At 69.2% G+C, this 27,300-nt stretch overlaps 6 protein-coding genes across 19 annotated transcripts; 2 read left to right on the top strand and 4 right to left on the bottom strand.

Moving 5' to 3' along the window:
• Positions 1-243: 243 nt before the first annotated feature.
• MRPL12 (mitochondrial ribosomal protein L12) lies at positions 244-3,271 on the bottom strand. Of its 4 annotated transcripts, XM_080356286.1 has the most exons (5): positions 2,925-3,271; positions 2,699-2,773; positions 2,494-2,625; positions 696-799; positions 453-592 (listed from the first exon to the last, which is right to left on the bottom strand). In XM_080356286.1, exons 1-4 carry the CDS (start codon positions 3,153-3,155, stop codon positions 716-718), a joined length of 522 nt encoding a protein of 173 aa, XP_080212412.1. In that variant the 5' UTR covers positions 3,156-3,271; the 3' UTR covers positions 453-592; positions 696-715. The 4 variants fall into 4 exon arrangements, with proteins under 4 accessions (XP_080212411.1, XP_080212412.1, XP_080212413.1 ...); XM_080356285.1 differs by lacking the exon at positions 696-799 and having other exon boundaries at positions 244-592; XM_080356287.1 differs by lacking the exons at positions 453-592; positions 696-799 and adding an exon at positions 807-1,700.
• Positions 3,272-3,407: 136 nt separating this feature from the next.
• Positions 3,408-12,114, bottom strand: HGS (hepatocyte growth factor-regulated tyrosine kinase substrate). Of its 4 annotated transcripts, none has more exons than XM_080356567.1 (21): positions 12,015-12,114; positions 11,636-11,720; positions 11,272-11,347; positions 10,751-10,843; positions 8,705-8,828; positions 8,377-8,429; positions 7,796-7,864; positions 7,475-7,599; positions 7,172-7,250; positions 6,989-7,087; positions 6,535-6,630; positions 6,179-6,217; positions 5,947-6,090; positions 5,590-5,803; positions 5,223-5,395; positions 4,975-5,115; positions 4,722-4,902; positions 4,515-4,648; positions 4,082-4,198; positions 3,850-3,938; positions 3,408-3,776 (listed from the first exon to the last, which is right to left on the bottom strand). In XM_080356567.1, exons 1-21 carry the CDS (start codon positions 12,049-12,051, stop codon positions 3,653-3,655), a joined length of 2,292 nt encoding a protein of 763 aa, XP_080212693.1. In that variant the 5' UTR covers positions 12,052-12,114; the 3' UTR covers positions 3,408-3,652. The 4 variants fall into 4 exon arrangements, with proteins under 4 accessions (XP_080212693.1, XP_080212696.1, XP_080212694.1 ...); XM_080356568.1 differs by having other exon boundaries at positions 3,410-3,776; positions 4,722-4,899; XM_080356569.1 differs by having other exon boundaries at positions 3,412-3,776; positions 3,846-3,938; positions 4,722-4,899.
• Positions 12,115-12,153: 39 nt separating this feature from the next.
• ARL16 (ARF like GTPase 16) lies at positions 12,154-13,518 on the top strand. Its single transcript, XM_080356522.1, has 5 exons — positions 12,154-12,249; positions 12,493-12,550; positions 12,642-12,755; positions 12,931-13,046; positions 13,248-13,518. Exons 1-5 carry the CDS (start codon positions 12,161-12,163, stop codon positions 13,417-13,419), a joined length of 549 nt encoding a protein of 182 aa, XP_080212648.1. The 5' UTR covers positions 12,154-12,160; the 3' UTR covers positions 13,420-13,518.
• Positions 13,519-14,449: 931 nt separating this feature from the next.
• On the bottom strand, positions 14,450-21,342 carry TMC6 (transmembrane channel like 6). Of its 7 annotated transcripts, none has more exons than XM_080356230.1 (21): positions 21,248-21,342; positions 20,972-21,081; positions 20,681-20,799; positions 20,252-20,383; positions 19,986-20,144; positions 19,777-19,882; positions 19,583-19,679; positions 19,232-19,486; positions 18,651-18,841; positions 18,435-18,579; positions 18,027-18,182; positions 17,667-17,842; positions 17,449-17,530; positions 16,970-17,067; positions 16,725-16,820; positions 16,359-16,434; positions 16,020-16,153; positions 15,641-15,817; positions 15,394-15,472; positions 15,193-15,271; positions 14,450-14,825 (listed from the first exon to the last, which is right to left on the bottom strand). In XM_080356230.1, the coding sequence occupies exons 2-20, from the start codon at positions 21,025-21,027 to the stop codon at positions 15,200-15,202; spliced, it is 2,406 nt and encodes an 801-aa protein (XP_080212356.1). In that variant the 5' UTR covers positions 21,028-21,081; positions 21,248-21,342; the 3' UTR covers positions 14,450-14,825; positions 15,193-15,199. The 7 variants fall into 7 exon arrangements, with proteins under 7 accessions (XP_080212356.1, XP_080212357.1, XP_080212358.1 ...); XM_080356231.1 differs by having other exon boundaries at positions 14,450-14,822; XM_080356232.1 differs by having other exon boundaries at positions 14,450-14,692.
• Positions 21,343-22,078: 736 nt separating this feature from the next.
• Positions 22,079-23,600, top strand: SYNGR2 (synaptogyrin 2). 2 transcript variants are annotated; one of them, XM_080356238.1, is made up of 4 exons: positions 22,079-22,254; positions 22,595-22,832; positions 23,096-23,235; positions 23,335-23,599. In XM_080356238.1, the coding sequence occupies exons 1-4, from the start codon at positions 22,144-22,146 to the stop codon at positions 23,530-23,532; spliced, it is 687 nt and encodes a 228-aa protein (XP_080212364.1). In that variant the 5' UTR covers positions 22,079-22,143; the 3' UTR covers positions 23,533-23,599. The 2 variants fall into 2 exon arrangements, with proteins under 2 accessions (XP_080212364.1, XP_080212365.1); XM_080356239.1 differs by having other exon boundaries at positions 22,104-22,230; positions 23,335-23,600.
• A 1,738-nt stretch (positions 23,601-25,338) lies between these two features.
• On the bottom strand, positions 25,339-26,890 carry TK1 (thymidine kinase 1; the record flags this gene model as incomplete). The annotated part of the gene is made up of 7 exons (XM_080356240.1): positions 26,762-26,890; positions 26,567-26,598; positions 26,379-26,492; positions 26,207-26,300; positions 25,805-25,894; positions 25,608-25,727; positions 25,339-25,497 (listed from the first exon to the last, which is right to left on the bottom strand). The coding sequence occupies exons 1-7, from the start codon at positions 26,825-26,827 to the stop codon at positions 25,339-25,341; spliced, it is 675 nt and encodes a 224-aa protein (XP_080212366.1). The 5' UTR covers positions 26,828-26,890.
• Positions 26,891-27,300: the final 410 nt, after the last annotated feature.

Here is a 27,300-nt window from a genome sequence, read left to right as displayed (position 1 = left end):
CCCGCTACCGCGCTGCCCAGCGCCCGGGGCCGCGGGGGCCGCTCCGCGCACCGAGCAACGCGCCGCTCCCGTTAGCGGCGAACAACCAGCGGGAGGTCAGGCCGGCCCGCGCAGCGGCACCCACGGGCAGCGCGGCGGGGGCTGCGCGGTGCGGCGCGCGCAGGCAGCGCGGGCACCGGGGCAGCGCCTGGAGCCCAGAGGACAAGTGGGGGGCTGATTCTGAGACATTAACCACTTTACAGGTATTTTTTGACATTTATGAAGAGTCCATTGTGATGCCAGAACTAGACAGCAGCTCCGCCGAACCGTACAGCATTCCTGCACCGGCTCGCTTCCGCAGAGCGTTCCCACCACGAGACGAGGGGCCGTCTCGCGCTCGGACGCGTCTGGACCCGGCTCGGCAGCGGCCGGTGCCCGGGCAGGCAGCAGCGGCGACGGCTGCGTCGCGCCAGTCCCTCCCACTGAGCCGGAGCCGCTACTCCAGAACCACAGTCCCTCCCGCCGCCTCCAGCGCCGCTTTGATCTTCTCTGCCTCCTCCTTGGAGGCGTTCGCCTTGATCTCCTGCGGAAGGGACTCCACCAGCTTCTTGGCCTGCGGGGGACAAAGGTCAACACTGGTGAAGCGGCTTGGGTGCCCAGGCTGGCGAGGCTGGCAGAGCCCGACCTCCGCACAGCTGACCGGGAAACCCACTGACCGGGCCAAAACCCAGGACTGTTACTTGAACAACAGCACACGTTGCTGGAAGACACTCGAGCCTGACTGCAGGTGACGGCACATCCACAGGAGCCCGGGGAGACCCTTTTCAGTGAGTAAGTGTCTGTCAATGCCTCCCATCGCACGCTGTGCAGCTCCGGTCCAAGGTGCTGGGGACGCGCTCGGAGCGGCCGCGCGGTGACGCGCCCCGGCGCCGCTGGCCCCACGGGGCTGACGTTCCTCAGACCACAGCCCGCTGGCGCTGAACTCCCACTCCAGAGCAGCCGGTGCACGGGAACGGCCGCCCGGCCCTCGCGGCAGGACGGGGAGCAGGGCCCGCGCGGCACAGCCGTGCTTCCAGCCCCGAGCACGCTCCAGAGCTGACAACGGCCTCGAGTCTGGCGCCGCGCCGGTCCCAGCACGGCTGTACCTGTAGCGCTGTCCTGCTCCAGTCACACCAGCGCCCAACAACCAAAGGCTTTTCTACAACTGCTTTTCCAAACAATTCACAGCCTTACGGGCCAAGAATACATTCCCTACAAATCTTATGAAAACCCCTTAACTGGATGGCAAATTTCCAATAAAAACCTATCAGCTAACCAACCTCTGGTAGAGGTTTGCTTTGTGTTTGTGTATTTTAACCAAAATGTCAGGTAAGTCACACTTGACCAAGTTTACCGGCAATAAGCTGCATTCGCCAACCTGTAACAGCATCGGCACCGTGACCAGCACCTGGCGGGTCCCGCGTGCCGAGCCAAACTGACTGAGCTTTACTTCTGCAGACAGATTTTAATTATTCGCCAATCAGTCCGTTATAGGCTGTGGTATTTCAGTGTTTGCTGGGACTGATAACGGGCACACTGCCGGCGTACCAGCTCATCGTCCCAGTGGGCCGAGGAGACTCACATCTCTACCACCGGAGCTTCTGTTATCAAACTGTTTGCTTTGCAATACAGCAATATGAACGGGTCAGAAGATTTCCTGCAAATCATCCTGATATCCCAGGCTACAAATAAGAGCAGATTTTACAACGCTCAACATTTCTTCCTCGCAATAGGATAAATAGAAAGCACTTCTATAATCGCCAACACATGAAAGCATCATCCAGCGGAGAATCGAAGCACATTAAATGCTTCTGTAGCAGCGGCTGTATCGCTGTATCACCCACTCTTTGTGGTGAGCCTACAGCACTGCTCAAGGGCACGAGTTCAGACATGGGACTGTGAAAGGCCCAAAGGAAAAAGCAGCACCTACAAAAAGAGGAGCTCTGGAAAGCACTGGAAGCACGGACTGAAAGACATGTAGAGAAACCTCATATAGAAACTCATCTAAGGTCCATACACCTCGAAAAAGCAAAAACCTTTAGGAGAAGGCAAGCCAAATACAGCTGTAACGAGGAGTTCTGGCTGCTCCCGAGTTCTCCAGGACAGCTCACAGCGGCCCTTAGACCTAGAGACAGTGAGACTGGCACAGAGGACCCTCAGGTCTTTGTTCTGAGCCTCCTCCTCCACCCCATCGCCTCTGCCAGGGCCGAGCTGCCTGAGCTGCTCGCTGCAGCAGGGCGGGAAGGGAACAACCCTCTCTAAAGAACGCCAAGCAGGCACAGCCACCTCCTGCTCCACGCGCTGCCCGCGGTCGTGCTGGGGCGCGCACACGCAGTGCTGGCCTGAGCACCGGGATCGCGGCTCCCTCCGAACCGCCGGCGCCGTCCCGCAGAACCCGCCGGGCCGCGGCGCCGGGCGGCCCCGCTCACCTGCGCCGGGCGGCCCCGCTCACCTGCGCCGGGCGGCCCCGCTCACCTGCACCAGGTTCACTCCCGGCACGAAGTTCTTCACCTCCTTGATCAGCTTCACCTTGTCCGCGGGTTTCAGCTCCGTCAGCCGGACGGTGAAATGCGTTTTCTCCTTCTTGAGCGGGAGCTCCTCCTCCTCCTGCGAGCAGCCAGAGCTCGGTGAAGCCCCCAGGCCCGGCCCCGCTCCCCACCCCGCCCGCAGCGCCCGGTACCTGCGGCGCCGCCGGGGAGGGCTGCAGGGAGGCGGCCGCCGGCACCACCGCCACGTCCGGGATCTTCAGCGTCTCCTGCGGGAAGAGCAGCGGCCGCGCCGCCCGGTGAGGCGGCGCACGCGGGCCGGGCCCACCCCGGGGAGCCGCGCCGACCCCGGGGAGCCGGGCCCATCTCGGGGAGCCGGGCCGACCCCGGGGAGCCGGGCCGGGCCGCCCCGCCACCCACCTTGAGCAGCGCGTTGAGGTCGGCCACCTCCAGCAGCGTCAGCCCCGCGATGTCCCGCACCAGCTGCCGCACCTTGGGCGAGTACTCCTTGGCGGCCGTGTCCAGCGGCGCCCCGGCCAGCGCCTCGGAGCGCCGCTCCCGGGCCGTGCCGAGCGGCCGGGCGGGCCCGCAGCGCCAGGCGGGCGGCGGGCGGCGCGGCAGGCGCGGCAGCGCGCGGGCGGCGGGCAGCATGGCGGCCGCAGAGGACACGGCGGCGCTCTGCCCCGCGCTCGATGGTTCCGGCGGCCCCCGCGCCGCGCCAGCCGCTCTAGGCCCGGCGCCTCGCCTCGATGGTGGGGCGGGAGGAGGCGGCGCTCTAGCCGCTGGGTCCGCCGGGACTCGCTGGCCCCGGTACACGGCGCGCCCCGAGCGCTCCCGTTCCGCACACCGGCCACGGCCCGTTCCCTGCTCAGACACCGGCTGCTCGTTCAGAACATTTTATTGTCACCGATCGCACTCGGTGTTCCCCGCAGGGGGCGGGCAGGGAGCGGCGGGGCCGGGGACAGGCCCGGCAGGGGCGGGTGGGGAAGGAGCAGCTGGGACCGGGGCGGGGACGGGGCGAACCGGGCGGGTCCTGCCCGGGCCGGGGGGCCCGGGGAAGCGGCCCGGGGGTGCAGGGCCGCCCCCCGGCCGGCCGCTCGGTCCCACGCCCCCGGGCAGGGACGGGGGCAGCGGGGCGGGCGGTGCAGTCAGTGTCCACGGGACCCGGGGTCAGTCGAAGGAGATGAGCTGCGCCTCCCCGCTGCCCTGCGGCGGCGGCGCGGGCGCCGGCTGCGGCGGCGGCTGCTGCGGGGCGCCCCCCGCGGGTGCCATCTGCGGGGAGGAGGCGGGGCCGTCAGCGAGCGCAGCCCCGGCCCCCGGCCCCGGGCCCCCGGCACTCACCTGCTGGTAGAGCGGCTGCTGGCCGGGCAGGTAGGGCTGCGCGGGGAGGCTGCTCAGCGCCGCGTCCTGCCCCGGCAGCGCGGACAGCAGGCCCTGCGGAGCGGCGCGTCAGGCGCTGGGGGCGGCGGCGCCCCGGGGCGGGGGAACCCACAGCCCCCCCGGCCTCTCCCTTCCCGCCGCAGGCCCGAGGGGCTCCGCGGGCACGTGCCCCCGCAGCTCAGCCCCCGTGCCCTCACCTGCATGCCGTAGGGCTGGTAGCCCATGGAGACTGACTGGCTGCCCATGTAGCCCATGGTGCCCGCCTGGGGGGCCTGCGAGATGGCGGGGATGCTCTGCGACTGCGAGGCCGCGCTCTGCAGAGGAGAGGCTGCTGAGACGGCGAGGGCAGCCGCAGCACGGCTCAAACCAGCGCCCCAGGGCCAGCCCTCCCTGCTCCCCTGGAACCGGAGTCCTCCCTCCGCACCCCTGGGAAGCCCAAACCCGGCTCTGGCCCCAGCGCGCTCCCAGCGACAGCAGCGGCAGACCCGGAGACCTGGGGCCAACCAGCCCTCGCTCCCGCCCAGGGGTCTCGTCCCTGAGCCGGGGCAAGTTGCACCCACCCCGCAGAATGTCCTGGCCCTGCAGAAGGCCACGTGCCACGGTGACAGTGTGGCAGGCCCCCGCACTTGCCTGGTAGCCCTGCGTTGCTGTGGGCTGGTAGGAGGAGTAGGCGGGGGTGGTGGTGGGCACCGCTGCCCCCTGCGGAGCCGCCTGCCCGCTGCCCGCGCCCGGCGGGTACATGTAGGCGTTCACCATGCTGGGATCTGGGGGAGGCAGAGATTGAAGCACCTGCCTTACGCTCAGCCCCCACCGCGCAGGACCAGCTGCCTGCCATACCTGTCCCTGCGACGGGCATCGCGCTGTACGGCCCCGAGCCCCCCTGCGCCGCCTGGTTCATGTACACGCCGTGCATGGGAGAGCCCTCGACTGAGCCGGCCGGGCTGAAGGTGCTGGGGAAGCTGGTGGGCCCAGAGGGCTGGTAGATCACCCCGCTATTTGCGGGCATGGCCTGGAGCTGCTGGGGAACAAAACGAAGCTTTAGGCCACGTCCCCTGCGCCGGGCAGGACGGGCTCCGGCCAACCGCCGCACCTGCGCGTAGGGCAGGGAGAAGGCCGGCATCTGGGCTCTCATCTGGATGGTTTGCTTCTGCTGCTCCAGGCGCAGCTGCCTCTCCTTCTCCTGCTCCTGCAGCCGCTGGATGGCCAACTGCCGCTGCATCTCCAGGTACTCCTGTGGGAACAGCGCCGTGACGGCCAGAGCCAGGACCCCGCAGCGTCCCCCCCGCCGTGGGCTGGCTGGCGCAGCCCAGGGACCCTCGCGATGCTTCCCTGCCTCACCTGCTTCTTCTGCCTCATGATCTCCAGCTTCTGGGCCAGCTGGATCTGGCGCTGGCGCTCTGCCTCCTCCGCCGCGCGGCGCAGCTTCTCCCGGTGCTCCTCCCGCAGCGCGTTCAGAGCCCCCCGCGCATCCCGGATCTGGGCCAGTTTGTCCTGCAGACCCTCGTAGTACACTGGGGAGGGGAGAGAGGGAGCCCTGGGACCAGCCCTGTGCACCGACCGCCCCCGCACGCCGCGCTGGCTGTGCCAGGGAACGCCAAACCCCAGCACTTGGGGCAGCCCCTGCTCCCCCCAGGACGCCGCCCCGCAGGGCAGCCCCCGCTCCCCAGGACGCCGCCCCGCAGCCCCGCCGGGCAGCTCCACGTACGCCTGCGCTCGTCCAGCTGGTTGAGCAGCTCCAGCAGCTGCGGGTGCATGTTGTTGATGGACTGGAAGAGGGACAACACGGCCGAGTCGTTAGTGATGCTGCGGCCCCGCATGTGGTTGCTCTTCATGCGGTTGACGAAGGTGGTGACCGCGTTCTGCAGCGCTTTCAGGAACTGCTCGTGGTTCTCCTCAGACTCGCCGTTCTGGTACTGCTGCTGGGGGACGGGCAGCCGCTCAGCCCCAGCCCTCCCTGCCGAGCCAGCAGCAAACCCGCGGCGCTGCGTAGTGGGCTGAGGGGAGGAGTCAGGAGCTCCTCGCCCCCAGAAGCTGCCGGAGATGGGTCCAGGCCCCCCCTTACCTCAACAACCCCCAGCGGGGGGGGGTGGGCGTCCCCCGGCTGCGCGGCGGGCTCGGTGAGGGACAGAGGTGCTGACGGTGTGGGGCTCTTGCGAACCTCCTCTTGTTTCTTCTCCCAGTAGTTGCGGTTCAGGTACCGAGCCAGCTGCAAGAGAAGGCAGATGAGCACCACAGCCCCACCGGGACTGAGCCTGCGCCTGGGACTAGCAAGGCCTGGATCCCCGGGTCCTCACCTCCGGGTCAATGTCCTCAGCCAAGGGAGCAGAGGAGTTCTGGAACAAGACAGAGAGAGATCCCGTTCAGAGAAACCAGAGCCCCGCAGCTCCCGCGCCCGTGTCCTGCTCAGCCTTGGCCACGCACAACCCCCCGTGCTGCGCACCAGGAGCAGGTGACAGCGCCGCGTTAGCTGCCGCGAGCAGCAGAGGCACCTGACTGCCAGCCGCAAACACAGCAGCGCTGTGGGAGAGCAAGGGCCTGAACGGGGCAAACCTCTTCTCTCAGAACAGGGACTCGATGCCACTGGGCCTGGGAAGGCTGCACGGGGCAGCCCGAGTCCCCCGCTCCACCATCAGGGCTCCCAGGGACCTACCACGGGCGGGGAGTAGAGCGTGCCTGCCGGGGGCGCTGACGAGGTGATGGGCGTGGGCTCGGCCTTCGGGTACATGGAGTAGGTGGTTTTCTGCCTCTGCGAATGAGAAAAACCTGTCAGCTCAGGGACTGTCTGCACGGCTCAGGTCACCCAGTCAGCACCACACGGGGCACGCCGGGGTGACAGCAGGCACAGCCGGCAGAGCTGGCCCCACTCCTGGTACCGCTGCTGCGGGGCGGGCCCAGGGCTGCCCACGCAGGCACAGCCTGTGGCCGTGACCCGGGGCTGCAGCACAGCTCCTGCCCGGCTCCACGGCCACTCCTCATCCCACCGGCCCCGCAACTCGCTCCCGCCAGGACACGCCTGGAGATCTGTCACCACGCAGCCAGGAGGTGCCCAGCACATCTGGGCTGTACGGCAACAACCGCTCCCTGACGCCAGGCAGGGCACGAACCATTCTCTCCTTCTCCTCAGCCTCAGACTGAGACAAGGCGATCGCCAGCTGCAGCTCCTCCTCCTCCTGCAGCGCCGTCTCGTCACGCTTGGGGGGCAGCTGCAAGCAGCGGGTGAGAGGAGCTCAGCGGAGGGGCCGAGGTGCGGGGCAGGGTCGCTGGCGCAGCGACGGGGCGGCGCTCACCTGGGACTGCTGCGACAGGGGGCTGGTTAGGTACTCGGGGGGCAGCTCAGAGGTGGCGGCAGATTTACCCTCAGCTTTCCTGCAGTCAGAAAGAGGCAACAGAGCAGAATGAACGCTCCTTCCTCTGCGCTGGGGCCCCAGCTCTGCACAAGACTACAGCCATAACTGCTCCCAGGAGGGGAGCCCAGCCCGCCCAAGCAGCTGGGGACCCTGGCTCTGCCCTGCAGGAAGGTGGCTCCACACCACGTGTCCCCTCTCCGTTCTAGCTGTCACAAGCAAAGAAACACCACAAAGGGCACTGACTTGTTGAGATGCTCGTAACAGGGCTCGCAGACTCGCACTTCCTTCTCAATCCCGAACTTGGGGATGGTGGAATACTTGGAGGAGCATTTGCCACAGAAGATCTGCCCGCAGGCCCTGCAGTGATGCTGCAAAGGATGGAGACACCAGCGCATCAGATGCTGCTTCACCACTGGAAACACCACTCAGACGCTCCTGGCGCTTCCCTGCGGGTGCCCAGGGCCCACGGCCCAGTGCTGACACGCTCACACGTGGGCGCAGGGAACCTCGCGAGCCCTGGGGCTGCGCGGGACGGGGACCTCGCGGGGCAGGAGCAGCACCCACCTTCCGCGTCACGACACCAAACTGCACCCGGCACCTGTGACACTCCTCAGCGTCCACCCAGTCGGGAGCCTGTTGGGATAGGGAAAGTTGTGTGAGGAGGGGGAGGCGGCCCCAGGGAGGACGACTCACGGAGCGTTCCGGAGCCGCCGGGCTGACCAAGGTGCGCTTCCGAGCGGGGGGACTGAAGTGTTTGCAGCTCAACAGGAAATATCGACCCCTGCACGTGACCTCCTCTCGTGTCACCAGACACTGGAACGCTTCCCCAGTCAGCAAGAGGTTTTCTAGGAACACGTGTGCACAGCAACGGCTTCAGCAACGCCCCGTGGCCCAGTGCAGACTGCCGCGCTGCTAGGAGGCCACCCAGTCGGGGACAAGACTAATTCCCTGCTCTGGTCACATCTTCCCTCCCTTTGGCAGTTTTAGGCTGAACTGCCGTACACGACCCCAGAAACGGCCTGTGTGACCGCTGGAGCACCACGCACCCAGCGGGGCCTCCGATCTGCACCGAGTGGAGAACGTTAGCAGGGACGGGACAGGAGCGAGGGGTGTCCCGCAGCGCCGCCTCCCGCAGCAGGGCTCACCCTTTCTGCAGCGAACATGGCATCGCTCTCCTTGAACTCCGGGAACACGTGCCCTGCGGGAGAAGCGAGAGTCCCATGGGAAGGGGCTCCTGCGCGCGGGGAGGCCGTGGTGTCCACACCCTCGTGCCGCGGGTCCCGGCCATGCAACAGGCCCAGCTCAGCTCGGCCCTGCCTGTGATGCGCCACAACTAACGCCAAGGAAGAGCTCGGTATCGCATGTTTAGATTGGGCTGACAGCAGGCAGGACCTGACAGCCAGTCCTCCTCCTGCGCGGCTCCGCCAGAGCTGCTCGGCCGCTTGCCCGCCCCGCTCCGCCCACGGTGCTCACCTTCGACCTTCATTATCTGGTAGGTGTCCTGCACCACCTTGTACTTGGGCTCGTTGCGGAAGGCGTGAGCCCAGGCCTGGATGAGGTACAGGATCTTGCTGCGCACGCTCGTCTCCACTTGCCGCTGCGCAGAAAGAGAGGAGAAAAAAAAATCTGAAGAAAAGACCCTGGAGCCCAAAGGCTGGTGTGAATGCCCAGGAGAGAGCCGCACTGCCCACGGAAAGACTTCAGAGCAGCTGTACGAGGTAAGAGCTGCCAGAACACGGCAATAGGGCAGTCCGGAGCAAGGACCATGTGCTCCTTCGGCTTCCCCGCTCCACCCACGGCAAGAGCAAGGAAACGTCCTCCAGAGAGTGGGGATTGACCTGGGAAGGCTGAGGTTACGCTGCTTTGAGAAAGTTCCCACAGAGGCTGGCGCAGGCACGAGCACGGGCTGCTCGACCCCTCACAGGAGCACCTCGTCCCGCACCCGGGAACCCGCAGGACCCACAGTGACACAGCCCCGTCCACCCCGCCCGGGTGACAGGCCACGCAGCTCGCAGCAGAGGGCCCGACGGGGCTGGTGCTGGCCGTCAGCACCCCCAGCCCCGGCTGTCAGCACCCCCAGCCCCGGCCGTCAGCATCCCCAGCCCCGGCCGTCAGCATCCCCAGCCCCGGCCGTCAGCACCCCCAGCCCCGGCCGTCAGCACCCCCAGCCCCGGCCGTCAGCACCCCCAGCCCCGGCCGTCAGCACCCCAGTGCCAGACTCCTGCCCAGGAGAAGCCAAAGCCGCCGCAGGATGCGGCACGGTGAGCCCAGCCGGCTGCCTGCCCTCTGCAGGCCGGGCTGCCCGTCTCGCAGGTTGAGAGGCTGGAGGGAACCTGGGCAGGCTGCTCCTGTCCCGGGCAGCCCCGAGCAGCTCCGTCACAGCTGACCCGCGCGCTGACGTGACGGCTGCTGCAGAAACTGCCCAGACGCGCAGCAGCGTCACCGAGCTCCTGTTTCAGAGAGCTCAGCCACAGCGTGACTTCCCGACAATTCCTGCAGCTCCAAACTTCTACAAGACTTGGCAAAATCCTGCATTCCACAACCGTCACAGCCCTGAGCCTCCTCAGAACCGTGGCCCTTTCACCAGCCCTGGGCACGCACAAGCAGCAAAGCTGCAAGCGTAGGACAGCGGGTCTGCGGCAGTTGTGGAACTACCGAGGCGGATAAGGACTGGAGAGAACCACAAAACGGCCCAATCTGCTCTCATCTGGTCCCCTCAGCGCCGGAGTGACCGCGCTGCAACACCTGCTCGCTCGCGGCCGCGTGTCAGCAGATCGCACACAGAGGCTGGGTCAGCCCTGGCAGGAAGGTGACAGCAGAGCCGCCTGCGGCGCTGCGCGGGGCCGTGGCACTCGCACGGCTCAGTCACCAGGTATCTGGGTCACCTGGGCACCTGCTGCCGGGGCGGTGCCGTTCTGGGGCCGAGGGCTGGAGACACCAGTTCTCATTTCACTTCACTTGTGGAAGTCTCCAGCCGCAGAACACACGGAGCTCATGAGACATCACGCTATATCGAACTGGCAAGTGAAAGAGCTTGTGACAATGGCCTGGCAGTCCGGCAAAGCTCCTCAAGCAGCTCCACAGGCCAGTGAAATGGCCAAAATAACGAGGAAGCTTCTGCTCGTTTTGCCCTCCCCGCATGCCCCAGCGGTGCCACAGGCAGGACTCACCTCACCTCACCGCCGCCCAGCTCTGGACCGTCACCTGTTCTCCTTTGCTGGCTCCAGCCAAGCAAAGCGTCGCACACAGGAAACGTCTGGGCCTTTGCAGCGTGTCCCTCCCCAGTCACAGCACGGGCTAACGTCACCATCGCTGTCACAACACGCCTCCCCCAGCAGCACTCCCCTGCACTCACCCTTCACACCACACAACACAGTTTGCTCTTTCCTGTAACACATTCCCTGTATCCCTTCTGTTCCGCATACAAATGGAATGAAAGAGAGGACGCGTACGTTTGCTGCTGCTGCGGCTTCTGCTACAAGCTCAGTCAAAAACAACAATAAAATCAGAGAGATTTACCTTGAGTATTTCCTTCAGTTCCTCCATAGTCTGTTTATTGGCCACCTCGTCATGGACTGTTTGGCCACAGTTTTTAACCACTGACTCCATAACCTGCAATGGCAAAGGACAATATCAGCCCGTGGCTTCTGTGGCTCCCGGCGGGTCCCAGCACACGTCACAGGTCCCTGCGGCAGCACAGCGAGGCGGGCACAGCAACGAGTCCTGTCAGGGCAGCGCCTGTGAAGCCTGAGAAGGGGACACTGCCAGGCTAAGGGCAAGTGACCCAGCAACGGCTCGGTGGCCTTTGTGCCTCCGCTATGCAGGGACAGCATGTTCCCGCTGTGTCTGCTCCTAACGCTGAGCTGGAATTCAAGAACAAAAACTGCGGCCTGCCGATCGGTCACAAACCTCCCAGCCGACCGGAAACCCCTCGGCGCGGCCCCGGGCCGGGGACGTGGCGCGGGCGGCACAGCTGGGACGGGACCGGCCGCCCCCGGCCTGCGACCCAGCCCGGCAGCGCTCGCGGTTGGGGCCGTTACCTCCAGCGCGTACAGAGCCACGTGGGGGTTCTTGTCGTTCACTTTCTTCTTGATAGCACTGACAGCGTATTTCGCTCTGGGTGAGAAAGGAGAGCGCAAAGCTGAGGTAACCGAGGGTGTGAGAGGAGATTGCACCGCCGCCGGGACCCCGCTCACCCCCCACAGCGGGCAGCGCTCGCCCTCGGGCCCCATGGCCCCCGGGGGCACAAACGCCCCGCGGCTTGTGCGTCACTGGGGTGTCGCGTCAGCCGGGCCCAGCACCCCGGGCCCAGCACCCCGGGCCCCAGCACCCCGGCCTCAGCACCCCGGGCCCAGCACCCCGCGCCCCAGCACCCCGGGCCCAGCAGCCCGGGTCCCAGCTCACTGCGTGTCCCCCTGGCGGATCATGTCGCAGATCTGCAGGATGGACTCCCAGTCGGTCTCCAGCAGCAGCTGGCTCGTGGCTTTGTCTGCAAGGAACGGACCGTGAGCCCGCGGGACGCGGCTCTGCCCGTCCCGCCGCTGGGTCCGCTCTTCCCCGCCAGCCGCCCGGGCCGCTCGGCACCCCCGGGCCGCTCGGTGCCCCCGGACCCGCCGCACCGGCTCCCGCGGGCCCGACACCACCCGCCCAGGCGGCCCCGAGACCCGGCCGCGCTGCGCCCGGCAGCCGCCCGGCCCCGCCCCGCCCGCCGCGCCGAGGGGAAGGGAGGGGAAGGGAGGGGAAGGGAGGGCAGGGGAGGGCAAGGGGAGGCCGCGGCCGGTACCGAGGAGCCGCTCGAAGGTGCCGCCACCGCGCCCCATGGCTGCCCCGCCGGCCCGGCTGCCCCACCGCCCCTCCGCGGCCACTTCCGCTTCCGGCAGAGGCGTGGCTCCTTCCGGCAGGGGCGTGGCCGCTTCCGGCAGGGGCGCGATGGCGGTGGCGCGGCGGCCGGTGCCCACGTGCCTGCTGCTGGGGGCGGCGGGCGGCGGGAAGAGCCTCGTGGCGCGGCGGCTACGTCATATCCGGGGGACGGGACGGGACGGGACGGGACGGGACGGGGACGGGGACGGGACGGGACGGGACGGGGACGGGGACGGGGACGGGGACGGGGACGGGACGGGACGGGACGGGGACGGGGACGGGACGGGACGGGGACGGGGACGGGGACGGGGACGGGCACGTACGTACGTACGTACGTACGTAGGGACGTGTCCCCGTCCCCGTCCCCCCCAGGCGCCGCAGGGCCCTTAACGCGCCGCACAGCTGAGCACCGAGGACGGCGCCGCGGAGCTGGGCGCGCCCCCGGCCACGCTGCCCACGGTAGGCAGGGCCGGGCGGGGCCGGGAGCCGCCCGGCAGCTCCGATGCGGCCGGGGCCCCGAGCGCAGCCGCCGAGCCGCCTGTCCCGGCAGGTGGGCACCAACCTGAGCGACCTGCGGCTGCCGCGGCGGGCGAGGCTGCGGGAGCTGGGCGGCTGTATGGGCCCCATCTGGCCCAGCTACTACGGCGAGTGCAGCGCTGTGCTGGTGAGCGGCGGCACCGGGACCCGCCACCGACGGCCCCGGGCCCAGGGACGGACCCCACGGCTGGGGCCGGCCCCGCTCCGGCTCTGCCGCGGGAAGGCGGCTCCCGGTTTCAGCCCCGGTTCCCGATTTCCCTCCCCGGGCTCTCCCACCGCCGCTCTCCCCTCTGTCCCCGCAGTTCGTGGTCGATGCCGCCAACCCCACGCAGGTGTCCTCGTCCTGCGTGCAGCTGCTGTCCGTACTCTCCGCAGCGCCGCTGGCCGCCGTGCCCGTCCTCGTCCTCTTCAACAAGATGTGAGGAGGGGGCTCGCCCGGGGGGGTGTGGGGACAACCCCAGAGTGCGCGCTGGTCCCTTCCATCAGTGACACCGAGGAAGCCCCACGTGTCCCGGGGCAGCAGCTGCGCTGTGCCACGCTCACCGGGCCCGCAGAGCCCCCGCGCCAGGGCTGTGCCGGCAGGAGCTGCCGTGATGGGCTGACACAGCCCCCGCTGCAGTGACCTGCCCTGCTACATGTCGCTGGCGGAGATGAAGTCGCTGTTTCGCATGCGGGACATCGTCTCCTGCGCCACGCAGCCCATCACGATGCTGGAGACCAGCGCCCGCGATGGCACCGGCCTGGCCGACGTCCTGCGGTGGCTCCGGGCCACGCTCGGGGACGCCCGGTGACCCCGGCCCCGTGGCAGCGCCGGCGGCTCCTGGCACACGAGGCGGCTGTTGAGCAGCTGCCCTGCGCGGGGCTGGGCACGGGGCAGGGACACGGGCTGGGGACGGGGCAGGGTCGCGGGCTGGGGACGGGGCAGAGTCGCGGGCTGGGCACGGGGCAGGGCCGCGGGCTGGGCACGGGGCAGGGCCGCGGGCTGGTGCCGGCCCTGACCCCGCGGGACTTCACAGTAAAAACTTCACCACGCTCTGGGCTGGCGGCTCCGCTGTGCTCGGGTGGGATCGCTGCTGTTCCGGGCAGGGACGAGCAGGAGCCCCGGGGGCCAGAACGCGCTGGTGCGGGGCCGTGCTGGCGCCTCGGGTTGTGAGCAGCAGCTTGGGGGCGGGGGCTGGGAACGGCTTCAGGGTGGAGGCCAAGTGTGTGTGCGGGGGCTCCTGCCCACGGCTTTGGCCCTGCAGGGCTTGTGCAGCCGCAGCACGGGTGACCGGGGAGGCGGGTGGGTGTCAGGAGCCAGCGAGGCTGAACTGCAGGGGTGGCGGGGGACACGGGTGGGTGTCAGGAGCCAGCAAGGCTGAGCCACGGGGCTGCCCCACTCAGGGGGTCTCACGAGCTGCAGCATCAGCGCACGGCTGCTCCGCAGCGCTCGCCTGGGCTCAGGGAACAGCTGAGCCTGCGCAGGGAGCCCGGCCCACGTCTGCACCGATAAACTGTGTCTGTGTCCGCACCGATAACCCGCCCCGACGGCCTCACCCCCCGGCACAAGAGCCAAGTCACGGGGCACTTGTGGCTGCCCGGGCCCGGCGCGCACCGCGGCACAACGTCCCTGGGTGCCGGGGCCGTGCCGTGGGCACAACCAGCGTCCCCGGGCCGGGGCTGGGGCTGCGCTGTCTTGCCGGGGCAGCCAGGGGTGGGCAGCGGTGCTGGGGAGCACGTGCGGCCCCGGCTGCCGTCACCACCCCTAACGAATGCTGGTGCTACCGCGCCAAACCCGCTCACCCGCTTCCAGCGCAACAGTCAGACACAGGCTGGGTGCTCCCGCAGCTGAGCTTTAATGATCCGGGCAGCCTGCAGCTGGGGATCCAGCACCCTCGGGTTCCTCTGCCCGGCGCTTGGCAGCATCGCGGCTCTCCGGAGCCCATCCTGCCGCAGGGCTGTGCCCTGGGCTGTCCTGGTCCTGCTGCGCCTGCCGTGTCCCCGGCAGCTCTTGGCAGTGGGAGCATCCCTGTCCCTGTGCTGCAACGTCCCCGTGGAGCTGCTGACGTCCCGATGTGTCCCTGGCTGCAGCAGAGCATCTCCCCAGCACCCCACGGTCCCGCCGCTCCCAGCGCTGCGATGGGTGCGATGGGTCCAGCCCCTTCCTGCCCAAGGAGCCTGACGGGAACGTGCAGCCCCTGTGCCCCGGGGGCTGCTGCTGGGGACAGCAGAGACCAGCATCTCTGAACGTCCCATCCTCCTGCTCCCTGTCCCAGGCCTGTCCCCCCCCGTCCCTGCGCTGGCTCTGCCGGCGGCTGGTGCCATCCGCAGCAGCACAAGGGACGCAGCGGCCCCAGCGCCGAGGCAGCCCCAGCCCGCAGCCCCAGCTGCCAGCACAGGGAGGGGTGGCAGCTCTGGCAGGGCTGGCTGCCCTGTCACCTACACCTCCCGCTCCTGGCACACAGCGCTCGGCCGCGGCCAGGCCGGCCCCCCACGGCCCCGCAGCAGCACGGGGCAGAGACGCGTGCCCGTTCCCGCGCCCACCCGAGCTCCCGGCCCCCGCAGCCCCTCGGCGCCAGCCTCACCTGGGACTCAGGCGCATCTCTCTCTCTGCTCGTAAACCGAGTGAAGCTTCTGGATGAGAAATATTTTATCTTGCCCCTCCTGCAACAGCACGGGCAGCGCGGTGAGCAGCCGCAGAGGCGGCGGCGCAGCCAGGCCCAGAGCCCGAGGCCGGCAGCGCGGCGGCCATGCTGGGGCCGGACCGGGACGCGGGGCTCACGCACGTTGGCGATCTGCTCCTCCAGCAAGCGGATGATCCGGCGCTGGCCTCTCACCACCTGGATGTTGAAGTAGATCACGGCTCTGCAATGACACGCAGCACCGGGCGGTGGCAGCCGGGGCGGGAAGCCGGGGACGCGGCACTCCGGGCACAGGGCTCTGGAGTGACACCCCGGCTCCCAGCGCCCGCTCAGGGCCGTGCCCGGGACCCCCAAAGCACAGCCCGGGGTTGAGGCTCGGGGCTGGACTCACAGCAGGATCCCGGACATGAAGAACAGGAGGAAGCTGTTCTCCACCAGGTGCTGGTGGACCCAGGCGAGCCAGGTGATGTTGGGGTTGGACTTCTCCAGCACTTGCACCCAGGTCTGCCCTGACTTGTAGATGGTTTCCAGCCCCCGGAAGGGACCGCAGGTTTCAGACGGCCGCACCCTGGGCAGACAGCGCGGCGTGGGGCAGAGCGGCGGGCAGCCCAGCCCTCCCCAGGGCTGGACAAGGGGCCCCCCACCCTGCGTCAGGAACATCTGGAAACAGCTGCTGTTGCACAGCCCTGCGCTGGAGACAATGGCTCCACGTGCCACCAGTGTGGGGAGGCGCCAGCCCCTGCCCCGCGCCCGGGCCGGCGGGTACTCACGCCCAGATGGTGTAGGAGAGGAACACGGCTGCGCCCAGGAAGGACGGGAAGCACAGCAAGGTGATGAAGATGGTGCTCATGCGAGACGCCTGCCAGGGCGTGCTGGGCGCCCGGCAGTTCCGCATCAGGCTGCTCTGTGGGCAGGAGCCATGTCCCCGTGCTGCCGGGCCCGGCCCGACCTCCCGCCCCGCGGAGCCCAGGAGCTCCGGACACCCCGTCCTCAACACCCCTCCCTCCCGCCAGACCACCTGTCTTGCTGCACCGGCCCCTCTGCTGCGGCAGGACGCGGGGGAGCCCACTGCGGGGATGCACGGGGGCTGGAGGGGGAGCAGCTCACACCTTTTTGATGTAGAACAGCAGCAGCAGCTTCAGCGTCTGCACGGCCGGCAGGAACGGGGCGAAGAGAACACCCAGCCTGGGGGAGAGGAGCGAGAGGAGCTGAGCCCTGGCGGGGCCAGCGGGGGATGCTGGAGCCGCACTGGGACGCTGCTGCCGGTCCCCCGTGGTTCTCACCCCACCACGCAGGGAGCGCGGGGGCTGCAGCTGTATGGTGCTGGCACCAGGATGCCCGCCCCCCCGTGCGGGGCTGTGGGGTCTCCCTGACCCCGCTTAGCGGAACGTGCAGCTCCCCGTGCCTGGTCCCTGCCCACCGTGGGGCTCCCAGGGGCCATGCGGCCAAGCCGCGCCAGGCAGGAGCCGTCTCACCAGGTCAGGGTCTGCCCGTAGATCAGCTCCAGCACGTTTCGAGCAATGTCAAACTCGGGCTTCTGCTTCCTCTTCAGCCTCTTCTCCAGGATCAGCCTGGGACGGAGCAGAGCTCTGCTCCTGCACGGCCGCGGGGAGCGTGCGCAGTGCCCCGGCTCCCGCACCGCGCAGAGCGGGCGCGCCGGGCAGCGCCGCAGGGCCGCGCCGGGGGAGCCGCGCTGCGGGGGCCCTCCCGGGGCACGTACCTCCAGAGCAGCTCCCTGAAGAGTGTGTCCAGCAGCGTGAACATGAAGTCCATCACCATGAAGCGATACAGGTCCTGCCCCACACACGTCTCCCAGCACTGGGGGGAAGCAAAGGTGGCACCGAGTGCGGAGCGAGGCCTCGCCTGCCCCTTCACGTTCTCGTGGCCCCCATGGGGTGTGAGGGGCCGTGGCAGTTTTTCCCCCCCACACCCTTTCCCCGGTCCCCGGTCCAGGTGGCTGCGTGCGGCTGTTGCGCTCCCTCCCCAGCACAGGAGCGGACGGTGCCTGCGGCGCTGCCCAGCAGATCCCCGGCTGCAGACCCTGCCCGTGCTGCTGCCGGTGCCAGGACGGCAGCCTCGGCGCTGCTCCGCGCTCCCGGGCAAAGGGCAGTCTGCACGGCGTGTCCCAGACAGCTCGCACGGGCACCGTGTGCCCCGGCGCCGACCCAGCGGAGCCCGGCGCCGCGCGGTGCTGCTGACCTCCTCCACGGAGCAGACGACCCTCCGGCTGAGCCACTGGTAGCACAGCAGGCCAAGCACCACCATCTTCAGAATGAGGTTCCTGGGGAGCAGGAGCAGGGCCAGAAGCCCCTGAGTGCTGGGGATGGAGGGGCAGAGCCCCACCTGTGGGGTGCCCGGCCCCAAAGCCTCCCCCTGGCCCACGGGGCTGCAGGATGCTCCCTCCCCAGGCAGCCCACCTGCAGATCGCCACGTAGACCTGCGCGGCGGGGGAGTCCTGCCGCTCCCACCGCGCCAGCAGCGTGTACAGGTGGGGCAGCAGCGTGTTGAGCAGGGACACGGCGAGGGGCAGGACCAGCAGGACGGCTTCCCGCTGCTGCCGGCCGCTGCCCCGCGCACGGAGCTCCTGCTGAACCTGGCAGCGGGCAGCGGGCTGAGCGCGTGGCTGCCGGCAGCCCGGCGCCTGCGGGACGGCAGCAAACACCGCACCGGGAGCGGGCTGCCCCGCCTCCCAGGGCTGCTCTGGCCACCCTCCCCAGCGCGCCGCCCCCGAGCCCCAACACCGGGGCAGGAGCTCCCTGGCGCGCGGCAGCACTCACCGTGTGCATGCGCTGCGAGACGTGGTGCACGGCCAGCACGCCGCCCAGCACCGTGCCCAGCGAGAGGGCCCAGGCCAGCAGCAGCACAGCGCAGCGCCCCAGGCGCTGGCAGAGGCTGCGGGAGCGCGAGCGGGAGCGCTGCTCCGCCAGCAGCTCCTGCAAGAGAGCGGTGCCCGTGCTGCCCGATGTGCTCCAGGTTTGTCCTGCAGCACCGAGCAGGACCCAGGGGGCCGAAGGGCAAAGTGCTGGTGTGGGGTTGGAGTCGGGGGCATTTGCAGCTGCAGAGCCCCCCTGTGCGGGGGGACAGGGGTGCTGAGCCCCAGGGTCTGGGCTGGCTCCTGCAAACGCCTCCACGCGCCCGCCGCAGGGCTCAGGGCGTGCGCAGGCAGCTCCAGCCCAGCTGCTCACCTTCAGCTGGGTGCAGATGTTCTCACACTGCAGCTTCACCGAGCGCCTCTGGACCACCTTGAAGTCCCAGGCGCAGAAGACTTTGACCGCCAGGCCCCCCGCGGAGCTGCCCACGCGATAGCTCTCCCCGAAGGAGCGGGACACGCTGCAGCGAGGGGGAGACGTCAGGGCGCTGGGAGGGGGAGGCTGGCAGCGCCGCAGGCGATGCTCACCCACCTGTACACCAGCAGGACGCAGGTGACGAGGAAGGAGACCCCGACGCTGAGGACGTAGGCCAGCGGCATGTTGTATGGCAGCGGGGGCGCTGCAAGGGGACACGTGCTGCTGTTGGGGCCGGAGGCACAGGGCTCGTTGAGGGTGGTGTTGCTGTAGTAGCCGTAGTACAGCAGCGAGTGAGTGAAGGAGCCCTGTGGGGAAGCGCACGACGAGGATCGTGGTGATGGCAGCAGTGCCTGCAGCTCCCTGCCCAGCCTGGCCCAGCTCATGGGGACACGGCCCTGGGCTGGGGCAGCACCAAGCACTCGCTTCTGCATTCACAGCACTGGGGATCCCAGGGCCCCAGCTATGTGAGGGCAGGGATGGGGACATCACCGCGGCAGGGATGGGGACATTACCGCGGCAGGGATGGGGACATCACCGCGGCAGGGATGCAGGGCAGGGATGCAGGGCAGGGATGCAGGGCAGGGATGCAGGGCAGGGATGGGGACATTACCAGGGCAGGGATGCAGGGCAGGGATGCAGGGCAGGATGCAGGGCAGGAGCAGCCCCCATCCCGGGGATGCGCTGGTGGTGCTCACCACTCCCGTGAGGAGCTCGAGGCCAGTGAAGGGCGGGGGGCTGGGTGAGGCAGGGGGATACGCAGCCTGCAGGGCCACCACGAAGACCAGGAGGATGAGGAATGAGAAGATGTTGAACATAAGGAGTGTCTTGAGAAAGACGAAGTAGGAGAGGACACTGGAGCCGAAGCGGCCCCCAATCTGCTTCAGGGAGTAGTGCCAGGGCTCCGCAGCGGGGAGCAGGGAGAGGAGCCTGTACCAGAGGCCCCGGCAGCCCTGCGGAGAGGGAGCACAGGGGGAGCACCAGGGCCGGAGCCTGTGCCGGAGCCCCCAACAGCTGCTGCGCGGCCCTGTATCCTATCCCAGCCTTACGAGGATGACGCAGCCCCTGGACCATCCGCAGGGAGAGGAGGGGGCCCGGTGCTGCGTGTGCTGCCTCGGGGGGCTCATCTGCCCGCTCAGCTCCCGCCTGCCCAGCAGAGAGGGGGGTCAGGGGGTGACATGGGCCCCGGGGCGGCCCTGGCTGTGGAAGCCCTGCTGGCCAGGGCTGGCAGGACAAGACCTACCGGAGGGTGCGTTTCTCTGCCAGGCTGAGGGGCACGGTGAGCAGCATGTGGCTGCGCTGGCTGGGCGAGAGGCTCAGGAGCTCCTTCACCAGCAGGTTCCGCTTCTCTGGGGGTGCAAGGGGCTCAGGACATGGACATGGCATGCCCGTCCCGAACCCAGAGCGAGGATAGTGCCAGCACCGCCTGCCCCGCTCCCGACGGACCCTCACCTTCCAGCGTGGCCCTGGCGGGGTCGGTCTCCAGGTCGTATTGCCGCACGCTGGGCCGTGCGGCGCGGCAGAGCTGCTGCAGGGGCGGGCGGCTGCTCCGGCGCCGCAGCCGGGCGGTGCGGTTGTAGTACTGGGAGATGATCGCCCCGCGGCTGCGCCCTGCAGGCGGGAGCAGGGCAGGAGGGTGGGCGCCACGGCAGAGCCAGGCGGATGGGAGAGCTCTGCCGAGGGGCTCCTGCGCCTGGGGAAGGGTGGGTGGTACCCACCGATGGTGCGGCTGGGCATGCTGGCGAGGATCCGCAGGGTGGTGGAGGAGTAGCCAGGGTGCTGTTCGCCCTGCCCAGGCTCCTGCCAGGCTGTGGCATCGGCACCTGGCGGGGCCAGGTGTGCTGGGTGCTCTGGGACAGCAAGCACAGGGTGCAGCATGGTGAGAGCCAGGGTGCCCACAGCTCCCGTCCTCCCAGCCCCACTGCCCCGGTGTGTGCTCTTCCAGGGGCATCCCCTTCTCCAGGAACACTCTCTGCGTCCCCAAGGGCAGGTCTGCCCCACTGCCTGCACTGGCAAATGTGTCAGCAGCTCCTACAAGAGCTCTGGCTGCAGCTCTGCTGGCCCAGGCAGGGTCTGGGACAGTGCATGGTTCTGGGCACACACACTGTCCCCATCCCACCCCCCTGGCAGCGGCCACAGCACTTTACCTCTGCCCCTTGCCTGCATCTCCAGCTCCACACCCGCCTCTACCAAGCTGCTCTGCTCCTGGATGAGCTGGTGGAAGGAGGTGTGCAGGGCTCCTTCGTTATCCGGGCTCGGCTCCTGCCTGCAGGGACACAGACCCGCTCACCCGGGGCTGGAGCCCTGGAAAAGCCGGAGCGCCAGCCCCGAGCCCGCGTGCTGCCCGGTGCCTGCTGCGGGCGCTGCCGTGTCCCGGCATCCCGGGGCCGAACGCGCGGGGACAGGGCTGGGGCAGACGCGGGCAGGGCCGCACTCACCCATCGCTCTCGGTGGCCTCCGGGACGCGCAGGGTGAAGGAGGGCGGCCGGGACATCCCGCTGCGGCCGAACCGGTCCCGGCGGCGCCGCGCTCCGTCCGACACGCCGTCCTGAGCAGCGAGCGACGGGCGTCAGCAGCTCCGCGCCACCGGCACCCACCGGCACCCGAACCCGCTCCTGGGACGGGGACAGAGCCGGGGCCGCTGCGTGCGGGGCCCTGGGGAGCGGGTTAGGCGTGATCGCGGGGCTAAACCCAGGTCTAATCCCAGGACTAACCCCGGGGCAAACCCGGCTCGGCGGCGGAGCAGGAAGGAAGGGGAGGGCGAGCGGATGGGGGAGGCGGCGCAGCCGGTCCTGCCCGCGCCGGGGGTTCGCACCGCCCCCGGCCCCGGGCTGCGCCAGAGGAGCCCGCCCGCCCTTCCGGGGCCGGGCCGGAGCCAGCCCGCACCGCGGGGGGGGCCCCGAGCGGCCCCCGCGCTCGGCTCGGGAAGGGCATGGCGGGACCCGCAGCCCCGGGGCCGCGAAGACTCCGCTTCCCATCCCCCGCGGCAGCCCCGACCCCGGGGGCCTCAAACCACACCCGGGGGGTGACACGGGGGCAGAGACCTCTGTGTCCCCCGCCAGCGCCGCCCGGCGGCGAGACCCGCTGTCCCGGTACCAGGACCGGACGCAGACGCGCCCCGGGTCTCATCGACTCCGCCCGCACCGGGCAGGCGCCGCGGCTCCGTGTTGGGTGCGAAGCCGGCACCGTCCACCGGCGGGGAGGGCGAGGGAGCGCGGAGCCCCAACACAGCCCAGCCCGCCCTCCTGCCACCGCCCGGTAACCCCGCGGAGCCCCCGTTCAGCTCCGGCCGGGGCTCCCCCGTCCGCGGCGCCGCCCGTGGTCCCGGGTGCTGCACTGGGGCAACGCGACCGCGGCAGCCGGAGCGGTGCCGGGCGGGCGCGGTACGGTCCGCCGCGGGGGGGGCGGCTGCCGGTGTCCCCGCTTTGCGGGGCCGGGCGGCTGCGGGGCGCGGGGGCACCTGACGTTGCGCTCGGCGGCCGGGCGGGGGAGACCCGGTCCCGCCGGCCCGCGCACGGCCCGCTCCGCCCCGGCCCGCCCCGCTCCGGCCCGGCCCTCCCCGGGGCGGTGCCGCGCAGGAGCGGCGGGGAGCGGCGGCGGCTCCGGCGCGATGGAGGGTGGCGGCGGCGGCGGCGCGTACGGGGCGGCCAAGGCCGGCGGCTCCTTCGACCTGGGCCGCTTCCTGCAACAGCCGCAGGTCCTGGCGCGCATCGCCAGTGCCGTGAGTCGGGACGGGACGGGACGGGACGGGACGGGACGCGACGCGACGCGACGCGACGCGACGGGACGGGAGAGCCTCGCACGGCCCGGCCCGGCCTTCCCCTTCCTCCTCCTCCTCTCCGCCCCCGGCCCGGGACCCCGCGGCCCGGTCCCATTCTTCTTCCGGCTCTCCGGGACCCGCACTGCCCGGCCCGGCCTCCCCTCCTGGCCCTCCCTCCCGGCCCCCCCGTCCTGCTCCGGCTGAGCCCTGCCCGGGCCGGTGCCCCCAGCCCTGCCGGGCACGGGCAGCCCTGGTCGGGGCTCTGGTGCCGCCCACCGGACACTTGCTCCCGCCTCTGCAGGTCTTCGCCCTGATCGTTTTCTCCTGCCTGGTCGGGGAGGGCTACACCAACTTGCCCAGCTCTTCCGAGCTCTTCTGTATCTTCAACCACAACGAAGACGCCTGCCGCTACGGCATCGGTATTGGTGTCCTCGCCTTCCTCGCATGCATCTTCTTCTTCATGGTGGACATCTACTTCCCCCAGATCAGCAACACCACCGACCGCAAGTACCTGGTCCTGGCAGACCTCTGCTTCTCAGGTACCGGCAGCCCCGGCAGGGCTGCGCCTTCCGCAGCTGCTACAATGGCCGCCCTTGTCCCGTGACGTGGCTGCCGGTGCCTGGCGAAGGGAGTCGCTCCCGCCTGGCGTGCTGCCCACGGGCCACGCGCTGCCTGCTGAGAGCCCCGAGGAGCCGCGGGCAGCAGCGCGGGACGGCCGCACTGCTGGGCTCCCGCACCGGCCGCTGCAGGGACCGCCCTGGGGACCCGCCCGGGAGCCCCTCATGCCACCTTCCTCCCATAGGTCTCTGGACGTTCCTGTGGTTCATTGGCTTTTGTTTCTTGACCAACCAGTGGTCCTGGACCCAGGCCAGCGACGTGCACATCGGGGCTGACTCGGCCCGTGCCACCATCACCTTCAGCTTCTTTTCCATCTTCTCCTGGGTGAGTGCGGCCGCGGTGGAGCCCGGTCCTGCTCCACTTGGGAGGGAGCGCCGGGGGGTCCCAGGGCAGCCCTGACGCCACGGCCCCTCCTCTCCCCAGGGCCTCCTGATCGCCTTCGCTTACAAGAGGTACAAGATGGGGGTGGAGGACTTCGCTCGCAGCTACATCGACCCCAGCGCGGAGGTTCCGACTCCGTACTCCAGCTACCCCAACATCAGCCATGACAGCTACCAGCAGCCGCCCTTCACCCACACGGCAGAAACCCCGGAGGGTTACCAGCCCCCCCCGGTGTACTGAGCCCCCGCCGCGCCCGGCAGGGACGGCTGCTCCAGTGCAATTCTCTGCGGGTGGGGTGGGAGGGACCTGAGACTTGACGGGGGAAGGTGTGCGGGGTGGTGGCTGCTGCGTGTGAAAGCCGCCAGGCTTTGGTGTTGGGGTGCAGGGGGCCCTGGTCCTGGTCCTGCCTCTGGACCTGCAGCTGGGTGCGTGGTGGGTGATGTGGCTGCTGAGCGCGGCTCTGGGGAGGGTGGGTGCGTGTGGCTGGGCTCCTGTCCCTGGGAGCAGCGCGGTGGGCGTTTGCGCCCTGGGCTCTGGCCGCTGCCCCGGCCATTCCTGGCGCTGGTGCCTTTCCAGCCCAGCTGAACCTCCCAGGTGCCAGGCGGTCCCGCTCCTGCCCGCGCCGCTTCCCGCGCCTTCCCCGGCTGCTGCCGGGTGAGCTTGATGCCAAAGCCTGTCCTGACCGTGAACTCCCGCGCTGTGCCTTCCCGCAGCCTGCGCTAGAGCTGCTGGCGCTCGGGTGAGGAGGGTTGGGGTCTGTGGGAGCGGCGAGCGCTGGGGTCTCAGCACGGCCGGGCTGCTCCCGGGGTCCCTGCACCCCGCGCTGTCCCCGCGGAAGCGTCGCTGCTGTCCTGTGTCCCGCGGGGGCTGTGCCGCTGGCTCAGGGGGATTTGCTGCTGCTGCACCTGTTGTGAGGCTGCTCCCAGCAGCAGCGTGCGGTGTGTGAGCTCTTGCTGCTGGGGCTGCCCTCGAGTTGTTTGTCACTGTAGAGATGGAATAAAGTTTTTCACCTGGCCAGCACCTGCCTGTTCTCCGGGGAAGCGAACGGGGCTGCTCCTCTCCCCGAGGGCCGGGCGGGAAGCAGCAGGGCCGCCCCAGCCCTCTGCTGCGCTGCAAACAGCACACTCATGCTCCGTCTATTTTTAGCAAGCCCTCCTGCTCCTCGCAGTCCGGTTTGCGCAGAGCTCCAAGCCTGGCCCAGCCCGCTGCTGTGATCAGCCCTTAACTGCAGGGAAGCCTTTTCAGAGCAGTCTGGTATAAAACACACACAGGCAATTTCATTAAGTTATTAACCAAAACCAGCGGCAGCGCTGCCTTCCCTGGCCCTAAGGGAGGGCCCAGGCCTGGCGCTGAAGTGCTTTGAGCACAACTGTCATCACTTCGGGGACATGGGGAGCAGGAGGCTCGGGCAGCTGTCACCCCCCAGGTGCTGCCTCCTCCCAGCGGGGGTGCAGGCGGCACTGCACGTTCCAGCGAGCGTAACAGCACCGGCCGGGCCGTGCAGCGGCGTGCGGAGGGACGGCTGAGCGCCCGGCGGCTGCCACGCGTGTCAGTTGAGAAGTTGTGCCACAGCTCTACGACAAGGATCAGGTTATCTCCCCAGACTGCGCTAAAAAAGGAAGTGGCTTTGAAATACTAAGTTACTGTACATTGTCTTAAGAAATCTGGAATTTAGCAACAGCGCACAAGAGATAAAGAAACAGTTGCGTTCATGGGCAAGTGGACCAGCCACCAGAGCCAGTCTGGACACGGCGGGCGAGCAGCCAGGCGGGCGATGGAAGCCCTGCAGCCTGGCTGGCTCTCACAGTTTTCCGGGACGTGTCAGTGTGGCAGCTTTTCCGTGTCCTGTGCAAGAACTCCCCCTGGCAGCGGGTCCAGTTGCTCCCAGTCTTTTCCAGCGCTTGGTGCAGAGGGACAGCTTGGGCTGGCGGGCAGAGCTCAGACAGTTAACAGTTTTGCTAAAAGCAGGGAAGCCACATCTGGTGCCAGGGAGCTGCAGCATTCAGCTTCCCTGCTCTTGCTTCTCCCCGTGCGGGAGCCCGGCCATCAAGAAGCAAACACCTTCTGGGAGGCAGCCACATCCAGCTGCTTCACCCCCACGGGCACGTTCTCCTTGTTTTCCGCCCCTGGCTGCTGAGGCCGCTTGCGGAAGTAGCAGGCGCGGCACACGGAGTGGTACTTGTCTGCTCCCCCAATCACTTCAACCTGGCAAGAACAGCAGGAGTGACCGCAGAGCCCCGGCCCCTCGGGGACCTGGACCAGCAGGGCTGGCGAGACGAAGCGGCTGAAGCGCTTTGTGTTCCAAGAGAACTCACCTCCCTCTCCGCTCCCAGCCGCTTGGTGTAGGAGGCTTCTTGGTAGCACTCCATGCAGACGGCGTTCAGCTTCACCACACTCTCTGCCAGCGGCACCAGGTTCAGGATGTTCCCGAAAGCCTGTGCCAGGACAGCAGGGGATGCTCTGGGTTCCATGAGGATCCCAAAGCAGCTATTGTATTAAAAAAGTGGTTTACCTTTCTCTGGAAAGTCCCATCAAGAGCAGCAACGATGATGGTTTTCCCAGCATTGGCCATCATCTCACAGAACTCCACGATGTCTGGGAACTAGGGGGGGCCCAGAAACAGCATCAGGGGGAGGAAGGGGCAGCATTTCACTCGGGACCCAGCAGCACAGGCCCAGACAGCAGCATAGGGCACTGGGAAAACCAGATCTCCTGTGAAACAGGCTCCAGTCCCACTGTCCCCAGCCCGCGGGGCCCAGGGAAGGGCTGACCCCACCGGCACGGTCCGGCAGCAAACTGCCCCAGGGCATTTCTTCCCACCCCCCGCAGAGGACTCGGACCCCCGCCCCACAGGCTGCTCTGGAGAGGCGGGCCCCGCGGAGCTCCCCAGGGCCTGCCCTGGCCGCGCACTTACAAACTGTCCCTCGTCGATGCCGATGACCGCGGAGCCCAGCGCCGGCTGGTACACGTCCCTGAGGAGACAGGCTGGCAGCGCCTCCATGGTGCTCCTGCGGGCGGGCGAGACGGTGAGACCCGCGAGCCGGGCGGCACGGCCGGGCCGCAGGAGCGTCCTGCCCGGGACTCACTTGTCGTGTGTGGAGACGCCGGCGGTGCCGTAGCGCGTGTCCTTGGCGTACTTCACCAGCAGGCACCGGTACTGGGCAAGCTGGAACCGCCGCACCCGCCGCATCAGCTCCGTGCTGCAACAGACGGGCGTGAGCGGCCCGGGCGCGGCCCAACCCCGGCCCGCGCTCCGTCCCCAGCCCGGGCCTACCTCTTCCCAGAGAACATGGGCCCGAAGATCACCTGGGGGCAGAACCACGGGGGTCAGCGGGCGAGAGCGCGGCCGGGCGGGAGCACCACGCGGGCAGCCCCCGCCCCGCGCAGCCCGGACACCTCCGGTACCGGCCCCGGCGCGGCCCCAGGGGCTCCGAGCGCCGCCCGGCGCGGGTGCCGTGCCGGTCCGTACCTGGATCTGGCCGCGCGGGCGGCTGGGCGCGCCGGGGTGCACGCCGGGCACCGTCAGGCAGTTCATGGCTGCACCGGCGGACTGGCTGCCCGCGCGCGCGCCTCTGCGCCCCGGCGCCGCGCCAGCCAATCTGCAGAAGCCTCACGCCCACGCGCCGCCGTGCCAGCCAATCGGAGGAGGGTTCGAGCCACCTCGCCGCCGCGCCGGCCAATGGGCACACAGGCGCCAAAATTCTTCTTTCTTTTCGCGCGTCTGCGCCCCGGCCCGCGCCGCCTTCCCGGCGTGCACCGCGCTCCCGCCCCGTGTTGCCAACCTGCCCCCTTCCCGGGCCAATGGGAGGGGCGGCCCCGCCCAGTGCCCCGCCCAGTGCCCCACCCCCGTCCCGTGACCAGGCCCCACCCTCCGGGCGGCCAATGGGAGCGGGCGGGCCCCGCCCTCGGGCCCCGCCCCCGGGCGGGCAGAGGGCGCGGGACAGGGCTAGGGATCGGGATCGGGATCGGGATCGGGAGCGGGAGCGGGATCGGGAGCGGGATCGGGAC

Source organism: Nesoenas mayeri (assembly GCF_963082525.1).
Source record: "Nesoenas mayeri genome assembly, chromosome: 19".
NCBI lineage: Eukaryota > Metazoa > Chordata > Aves > Columbiformes > Columbidae > Nesoenas > Nesoenas mayeri.
This window is presented reverse-complemented; position numbering and strand designations above follow the sequence as displayed.

Coding starts and splice junctions, on each gene's coding strand:
- HGS (XM_080356567.1), bottom strand. CDS start 12,051: ATGGGGCGCGGTGGCGGCACCTTCGAGCGGCTCCTCG. Junction 4,649..4,721: donor GATGCCCGTCGCAGGGACAG/GTATGGCAGGCA, acceptor TGCCTCCCCCAG/ATCCCAGCATGGTGAACGCC. Junction 3,777..3,849: donor GGCCAGCAGCCGCTCTACCA/GCAGGTGAGTGC, acceptor TCCTCCCCGCAG/ATGGCACCCGCGGGGGGCGC.
- ARL16 (XM_080356522.1), top strand. CDS start 12,161: ATGGCGGTGGCGCGGCGGCCGGTGCCCACGTGCCTGCTGCTGGGGGCG. Junction 12,756..12,930: donor GCGAGTGCAGCGCTGTGCTG/GTGAGCGGCGGC, acceptor CTGTCCCCGCAG/TTCGTGGTCGATGCCGCCAA. Junction 13,047..13,247: donor CTCGTCCTCTTCAACAAGAT/GTGAGGAGGGGG, acceptor CCCCCGCTGCAG/TGACCTGCCCTGCTACATGT.
- TMC6 (XM_080356230.1), bottom strand. CDS start 21,027: ATGTCCCGGCCGCCCTCCTTCACCCTGCGCGTCCCGGAGGCCACCGAG. Junction 18,842..19,231: donor TCGAGCTCCTCACGGGAGTG/GTGAGCACCACC, acceptor GCTTCCCCACAG/GGCTCCTTCACTCACTCGCT. Junction 15,818..16,019: donor CTCTCCTACACCATCTGGGC/GTGAGTACCCGC, acceptor CTGTCTGCCCAG/GGTGCGGCCGTCTGAAACCT.
- MRPL12 (XM_080356285.1), bottom strand. CDS start 3,155: ATGCTGCCCGCCGCCCGCGCGCTGCCGCGCCTGCCGCGCCGCCCGCCG. Junction 2,626..2,698: donor CCTCCCCGGCGGCGCCGCAG/GTACCGGGCGCT, acceptor GGCTGCTCGCAG/GAGGAGGAGGAGCTCCCGCT. Junction 593..2,493: donor CGGGAGTGAACCTGGTGCAG/GTGAGCGGGGCC, acceptor TGTCCCCCGCAG/GCCAAGAAGCTGGTGGAGTC.
- SYNGR2 (XM_080356238.1), top strand. CDS start 22,144: ATGGAGGGTGGCGGCGGCGGCGGCGCGTACGGGGCGGCCAAGGCCGGC. Junction 22,833..23,095: donor GGCAGACCTCTGCTTCTCAG/GTACCGGCAGCC, acceptor TTCCTCCCATAG/GTCTCTGGACGTTCCTGTGG. Junction 23,236..23,334: donor TCTTTTCCATCTTCTCCTGG/GTGAGTGCGGCC, acceptor TCCTCTCCCCAG/GGCCTCCTGATCGCCTTCGC.